This window comes from Gossypium hirsutum, chromosome D10 (assembly GCF_007990345.1).
Source record: "Gossypium hirsutum isolate 1008001.06 chromosome D10, Gossypium_hirsutum_v2.1, whole genome shotgun sequence".
Classification (NCBI taxonomy): domain Eukaryota; kingdom Viridiplantae; phylum Streptophyta; class Magnoliopsida; order Malvales; family Malvaceae; genus Gossypium; species Gossypium hirsutum.
The window spans coordinates 44,162,629-44,170,777 of record NC_053446.1 but is presented as its reverse complement, the minus strand read 5'-3'; the positions used below and the strand labels follow the sequence as shown (position 1 = coordinate 44,170,777).

Below are 8,149 nucleotides of genomic sequence, written 5' to 3'. Positions count from 1 at the left end.
TATCAATCTCAAGTTTGATCTGTGGACAACTCTTATATCTTATAAAAGAATAAAAAGATAAAATAATACCTGGTGTGTATATATATACCAAAAGTGAAGTTAGGGGTTTTCAGGAGCTTTGGCCCCCTTAAAAATGTAAAATTTTAGTTCAATCTCTTTAAAAATAATAAAATTAAATATATGGTAAATTACCAATGTAGCTCTCCTAAATATAAAAAAAAAATTCTATTTAATTCCTTCAAAAAAAATAATTATAAATTAAACATGATAAAATTATGATTGAATCACTTTAAATTTTTATAATTGTTATAGCGTGTCTTGAAGAAAAATTCTGATTTCGCAGAAAACAATTATAAAAACAAAAGAAGAAACTATCAAACTTTGCTATTTCTTTAGGCATACAAGTCTAATCCATTAATCCTGCCTTGCAAACTGGTACAAGACACTGATAAAGTATATTTGTTACTTACAAGTCAAATTTATGTATATATACAACAAAAGTATACTATAATTTAAATAAGCACATATGCTTTTTTCCATTTTTAAAAAAGAAAACATAAATTAATCAAAATCTCAGAGAAAACTGGCGACCAAATTTATTTTTGGCAACATTTCCAGCATCAGAAAAGGTCCTGAAAGCCATTTTTTGAGCAGCAACAGCAGTTGTTTTTGAAGGACTGATTCCAAGTTTGGAGCAGATATCAGTGATGAAACCTTCTGATTTGGTGTCGTTTTCTTCACTTCCATCAGATTCTAGCAAAGACCCTTTTTCAGGAATGGGAGGGCAATCCCAAAGGTGCATGCACTTGAAACTTTCATCCTCTGATGAGGGGAATTCAAGAGCTTTCTCCTCATCAAAAGAGCTTTCATTTTTAGCCAATATTGGGGTTTCCAAATTGTCCATGTGGGGATCGTTTATGTCAGCGAGTGTGGAAACTGATGTGAAAAATGAGCCGAATGACGAAGTGGAAGCTCTTGATGAATCTGAAGATGATGTTGATGATGATGGAGGAGATGGAGTTGTTGTATTACCAAATCCTTTGATTTCTTTTGTTGTTTTCAGGGCTTTTAATCTTGCTTGTGTTAATGCTTCCCCTCCTCCTAGCAGTTCTAGGATTTTATCTGATCTTTTCTGCATGTTTAGACCCCAATTGAACCTAACAGTGAAACAATAGTATAAACGTTAAGCACACCAAAAAGAGCTTTCCTTTTTTCTTTTTGGTGTTCGGGTCATTCGGATTTTAGCCTCTTGTTGTCCATACGACAGGTTTGAATCATTTCAGTTCTAATCGCTTCAGGTCAAGGCAGGCAGGGGACTCGGCCCATAAAATGAAAAATTTCTAGCACGGTCTCGAAAAATGAAAAAAATTTAATCTTTTAAAAATAATAAAGATATAGACTATTAAAATAATAAAAATATATTTTTACTATTGTAAAAATATATAACTTAATTTTGTTTTCAAAAAATATTTTCGGACTTCGCTCATGCTTAAAGTTCAAATAGTTTTAGGTTTAGTTTAATTCTAGGTTTTTGAATTTAGATTATTGACTTTATAATCAAATTAACTAGAATCAAATTGATGAAGTTGATTTTTAGATTTAGATCAATATTCAGGTTTGCTTACACTAAATACAAAATCCAAAAAGAAGTTGATAAGAATCAAAGATTACCCATTCTCATCAACATGTGTAAAAGTTCCAAGCTCTTCAATAACCTCAGAATCACAGAGAAATTCTTCAGCAATAGTTGTAGGGCCATGAGTTAGTAAGAACTCAAGGAGTGTCAATGTTTTGTACGACTGTCTCCAATGCTTCCAATCAATGTGATCCAACCTACACCATATTAATTATGGTACTAAAAAAAATTCGAAAAAATTGATAACAATATTTTTTTTATTTGATTTTAATTGAATTTGATGTAATCTCTTATTTTATAAGTAAAAAAAAAATCAAATAATTGAAATTTTTTATAATATAAAATATTATCTCTAAATTGTAACTTAACCAAACTGTTGCATTACCTTTTGTGTAGAACATAAACAATTCTCCAATAATCATTCATGTTAAAAGATGCCTCAGATATCTTAGTCATTGTTCTAGCATCAGGCCCCCATGGATCATTGTTTGTTGCTTCTTCAGCCAATCTTCACAAAATCATAGTCAAATCTTCATTAATTTTCCAGATTATTTATTGGAAATAGAATAACAACAATATCACTCAGGGCCTCGTCCCTTGGTTAATGGAAAAATTATTATCCTGGCACCTCCCTAAACTTAATAATTTAATTTAAGATTTTTTAACACAACTTCTAATTTTGACACCAAAATTTATAATTTTATCTCGTATTCGCTACCAAAAAAATTCCTACCTTCACCTTAGATAGATTGATAGGCAATACACTTACAATTCTGCAGCAGTAACATCACTGAAGGCAATCCTTGCATTTCTGTATTTTTCTTGAAGAAAACAGGAAGCTTGTTTCCTTATCTTGTTTAGCAGCAAGGTCCCCATGAATAGAAGCTTTTTATTTATTTATTTATTTATTTATCTCTTTTAATAAAAAATTTAATAAATTAAAAAGGTTGTGAGAAAGAATTTTTATCGAATTTTATAAGAATAAAATTTGCTTATTTATTATTTGTATGGATAGGCATGATTTTAGTTCAAAACTTTTAGGTTGATAACCTCTTGACTGATGAATTTTCAATGAGAAAAAGGGAAATTAATGTTTGATTGAACTGAAAATTAGGATCCCCGAATGCTGAAAGCCTATGGATTTTATTACTTGAGGTTTTGGAATTTTCTTGGGAAGGCACTAAGTAATTAATTTTCTCACTTTTTTTTTAAGTGTGACGACTATAATCAAAATGCAAATATAAATATATAGATTTAAATAATCACAAATATCAAACTATTATAATAAAATTGTTCAATAAATTATAAAGTAGAATCAAACCGTTATAGCACGACTAGACTGATGACGTGTATAATCCAGACTAAAATCAATAAACTGAACTAATTGAACTAAACCCACACATGTAGTCGTACATAGTGGGACTTCGAGACCCATACATAAAATTGCGAATGGTGACTCTCAAACTTGGATACTTAAGACTAAGGCTTCTACTTTTGCCAACTGAACCAAGGCCACATTAGCTAATTTCTCACTTTTAAATATTTACTATAAAAGAAATACAAAATCACACATGTAAAAAACCACTGATTTAGAATACAATGGGAAAAAAAACTATATGCACTCAATAGTTGACAAATAGTTAGACTCCATAAAAGAAGTTTGGAAATTAAAAAAATAGAAATGCTTGAGACTGACTCAATTGAAAGAAGTTTGTGAGCTATCATTCGTTAAAAATTAGTGGGCCATTCAACAGGTCGTTATTGTCTTTGATAGGGGTTTTGTTTCTCAATTTTGTTGAGAGCCCAAATGATTGGAAACATGGTGGGTTCACAAAACAAGAGTGTCCTATTAGGTGCTTGAAAAGGTGAACTATGCGCATTGTGTCTTAGGGTTAGAATTTTAGTCTAACAAATCACGTGACTAATTAGCCATGATCTAGGTTATTATTTACATCCCTTTTCACTAACTTTAGCTTATTTAATAAGCTAAATCAACACATTTTAGTATTTATTATGTTTTTGTTATTTGATTCAATAAATTATGTTTTTCTATAGTTTTACAATATTTTGATATCTAAATAAGGTTTTGTAGTTATGTAGGATAGATCAGGAGCTAAAAGTGCACATTTGGGTTGAAACTACTGCCAATTTCGTGACACTGAAGATTGAAGCAAAAACAAATTCCTAGGATGAAATTGCCATGATGTCGTGACACTGGAGTTGAATGTCCCGACACTAACTGGATGTTGCAACATTGGATTTGGATGCTGCAACACTGCTTCTGCACGGCCAAAAATTCTTGTGCACATCGACTATGAATTTAAAGGCAATTACAGGTACTTTTCCAACTTAAAACCCTAATTTCCATTATAAATGAAGGAGAACTTAAGTATTTTTATTTTTTTCTATATAAACAACATTATAACCATATTCAAAGGGGGATTGAACATAGATTATTGTTTAACTTTCAATTTTTATTTCTTTATAGTTTTCACTTAGATTAATTTTTTATGTTCGCTTAATCAGGAAATCCTATTCTGAAGTTAGACTATCACGAGCGGATATTGTTCCAGAACTATGATTTTACATCAATGAATCCATGAGCATTCTCTATCTATTTTCTTATTCTATTATTTATCTATCTTTCTTTAACTTTGTTAATCGAAAATCCTAATCCATAAGCATGATTCAACAATTTAATATGGTTAATTGATCAAGTAAATAATAACCTAAAATTAGGTATTTATTTAAGAGACTTAGTATACTAGGATTGATGATCCTAGTAGAATATTTAGACAGGTGAGACTGAAAGGGTATCCTGTTGAATAAAACTTGAGCTAAGCGGTGAGACAGAAAGGGTATCTGTGTACCTAGGTGAGACCGAAAGGGTATCTTAGATGGTAATCAGGTAACACAACTGGATTTAGGCTAGAATAGCTCGCAAAGCCGATAACTTAACTTAGGTTTATTTTTAGTTAATTAATTTTATTATTGTTATTTTATATTAATTTAATTAGTAATTATTATTATTTTAGATTTGTACTACTAATTCGTGAATTGATTAGATTAGTAATTCTGATGGTGGTGGTGCGCTTGCCTATGGGCAAGAAACTGGGTTGTTTTTCTTTAATTTTTTCTCTTCTTTTTCTAGAATTATCTTGGGTTCTTGAACCCATCTTAATCAGTATTTAATTGTGTTTTAATTAGGGAAAATAAATTTTGATAATTCGGGAAGCGTATGTATGGTTGATCATAAAGTAGTTTATAGTTTCAATTTAGATATTGGGGAAATATTGTTAATGGATTAAATAAAGAATTTTAATCAATTATTAGCTATTGATTTTATAGTATTTTAATGTGTTAGGTATTGATTTAAATGTCCCAAATCAACAGTGAAGTCGAAAGCTGTTCGCTCGTATGATTTGCATCAAATCAGTGTAAGAAACCTAACTAGTTTGGATCTGAAAAATAGTTATAATTGTAATGGTTGGATTGAACCCATAAGTGGGTGTTTGGGGGCTATTTAAGAGGCATATTTATTGAGTTTAATACTGATTTTTAATTTAGGTTAATTTTAAAGCTTAATAGAGAAACCGCAAGATTTACAAGTGTGTTACGGAAGAGCGTAAAATAAGGTATGGGTCCTAACTCAAAGACTTAAATGATAATAATGTTTTTATTGCTATAATTGATGATTTAGTGTGATGATCAGGTTTGATTAAATACCTAAGTAATTAAATTTGTAGGTGGCTGAATCAGGTATGTTTTGAGCCCTAAGTGTTTGGCATGTTAGCAAAGTTGTTAAATTGACTGAATAATTGCATGATTGATATTATTGTGAATGGTTAATGTAATGTATGATTGGTTGTTTGAATAACATGATTTTAAATGAAAATAAGGCTTATGCATGATATATTGGTATGAGTAATTTGCCATGTAATGTTTGAAAAACTGCTATACATGCACACAGAAAAGTTTGTAAGAACACATGAAATTGTGATTTTTTAAATGATACCACCTTGATGGTGAATTGAAAGTTGGATCAATGATCCTATCCACTGAAAGTATTTGATAATTCGAGGGCATGTTGAACATGCTAATAAATTTTGAATGTAGTGAGTTATGATTATGTATGAGATTGTATGACATATTGCATGTGCATTGGGGTGGGTTATTATTGTGGTTGACGGAGGAGTTTCGTGAAGATTCAACGGCATATTAAGTTTGCATTTATTCGTAGTCAGTGCACTGCACCAGAGATTTGAGGGAATTTGGCGATTTTATTGCATTTATTCATTTTTTGGCAGATTTCTACAATTATATTCATTCGGTGGTTTTACCAAAATGAGCTTTGCTCACATTCTTTGGAGTTTGATAAACGGGTTCTCGAAAACTTGTGGTGTAACATCCTAACAATCGGGGATTAGTAGAATCGGGTTTGTAAATCGAGAGAGAGTGGTCATGCCTTAATTTTTTAGATTATCTATACATTTTTAGGAAATAAATGAGGTATTGGTTTTTTGGTTAAGGGTTAGTGAAACATTCCTTGAAACCCAAGTTCAAATCCCTTCTCTCTCGCCATTTTTATTATTTTGCAAATTTTGCCTTAAACCCTAGTATGTGACATGCCTTATTTTTAAAATAAATACTACAAAATTATTTCAAGAATAAGGAAGAAGCCTAATGGTTAAAAGAAATATCAGAAAGCATGGAAAATAAATGAAGTCCCAAGTTTGAATCCTTTCCCTTATAAAATAGTTAAATTTTGCAAAATCCCTTGTTTTTTTAATGTGTGTGCCATTCATACCCTTGAACCCTAAGTATAAATACAAGTTTTTATTGTATTTTTTCAACCTTTAATTAAAATTTTCCCTACTTTAGCCGTTAACCCTTTTCCTTTCATCTTTTCTCTTCAATTTTCTTTCTTTCTCCCATTATTGTCGTCGCCTACACCTCCCATTTTACCATATCTTTCTTCTTCTTTTTGCATCAAGAGTGTGCACCATCTCCTTTACTCTATTTCTGAAATTTATCTCATCTAAATCAGTTCTAAATCTGAAATCTTGAACCCCAAGATCGATCCTAAATATTGCCAAGAAAGTGTTATTGTCGTTCCTCTCAACTAGCTTGGGTAAGATCTCTTTTCTCTTGAATTTCTTGATTAATCTTGTCAATTAAAAACAAAAATATCTAGATTCTGAATTTGGTGGATTTAAAATGATTTCAAAGTTATTTTTCCAGATTTTAATGAGATCTCAAACCATTTTAAAATTCAGCCCTAATTTTGGCCACCATGGGCAGTGTTGCGTGCGCCTATGTGCAAGAAAGGGGGTTGTTTTGTTTCTTGGGTATTGCCCATTCTTTTCCAGAATTAAATTGTGTTCTTTAACCCTCATAATCAACATTTAATCACATGTTAATTAGGGAGGGACGTTCTTCATCAATTAGCTAATCGGATCCCATAAATCGTGAAGTGTAAGTAAAATTAAGGATAACTAGTTTGTTACTTCGACATAGTTGTTGGGTAAAGGTTAAGAATTTATTAAATGAAGGTATTTAATCATTAATTAGCTAATTATTTTCCAATATATAATTGAACTAGGTGCTGACCCAAACGCTCTAAATCATCCGTAAAGGCGAAGAACGATTGTATGTACAGTTCGCATCGATACAGTGTAAGAAATCTAACTAGTTTGGATTCATACAATAGTTATAATTTCAAAAATTGGTTTGAAATCATAAGTGGGTGTTTGGGGGCTGGTTTAATGGTAAATTGGTTGAATTTATATTAAATTTTGGTTTAGGTTCATTTAATGAATTATTAAGGAAAATTGGAAGATTCGTTAGTTTGCTGCGATGAAGCGAAAAATAAGGTGTGGGTCCTAAACTCATAAAATTGTTTGAAAATGTTAAATATCAGGTTATATTTGATAAACTAGTTTGCTGATTGGATTGACTTAATATCCAAATTATTGATTTTGTAAGTGGCCGAACTAGGTATGTTTCGAACCTTAAAATATTGACATGTTGGCAAAATTGCTAGTTTGATAATATGAATGTTTGGTTGAGTTTGTAATTACATATTTGAGTTATGAGATATGAGAATGTTTGACTGAATGATATAATATGTTGATATATTAAGCTTATGTATGATTTAAACGCATGAGATATTTGTTATATTTTGTACTGAAAAGGGTGCTATTTATGCACAATGAAAATCTGTAAAGTACGTGAAATTGAACGATATTGATTGATACCAACACAAATGTAATTTGAAATATTGGAACATTGTTTCCATTTACTGAAAGTAAGTGATTATTGAGGACATGTTGAGCATGTCAAATGAATGTGAAAAGTATTGAGATATGATTATGTATGAGATTTGTGACATATTGCATATGCATTGGGTTGAGATTTTGTGGTTGACGAAGGAGTCAACATTATCAGCAATAAAATGAATGTCAAATGGTTTTTCTAAAACAACACTATCAACAATAAAATGAATCCTAAGTA

At 30.7% G+C, this 8,149-nt stretch overlaps 1 protein-coding gene across 1 annotated transcript; it reads right to left on the bottom strand.

The window, feature by feature from the left end:
• Window positions 1-369: 369 nt before the first annotated feature.
• LOC107916084 (epsin-3) lies at window positions 370-2,552 on the bottom strand. The gene is made up of 4 exons (XM_016845259.2): window positions 2,406-2,552; window positions 2,022-2,144; window positions 1,672-1,833; window positions 370-1,157 (listed from the first exon to the last, which is right to left on the bottom strand). The coding sequence occupies exons 1-4, from the start codon at window positions 2,510-2,512 to the stop codon at window positions 566-568; spliced, it is 984 nt and encodes a 327-aa protein (XP_016700748.1). The 5' UTR covers window positions 2,513-2,552; the 3' UTR covers window positions 370-565.
• Window positions 2,553-8,149: the final 5,597 nt, after the last annotated feature.

Bases quoted from the DNA above. Each gene is read 5' to 3' on its own strand.
- LOC107916084 (XM_016845259.2), bottom strand. From the start codon at position 2,512: ATGGGGACCTTGCTGCTAAACAAGATAAGGAAACAAGCTTCCTGTTTT. The intron at 2,145-2,405 runs GTAAGTGTATTG...GATTTTGTGAAG, and splicing joins GATGTTACTGCTGCAGAATT to ATTGGCTGAAGAAGCAACAA. The intron at 1,158-1,671 runs GTAATCTTTGAT...TTTCACTGTTAG, and splicing joins ACACATGTTGATGAGAATGG to GTTCAATTGGGGTCTAAACA.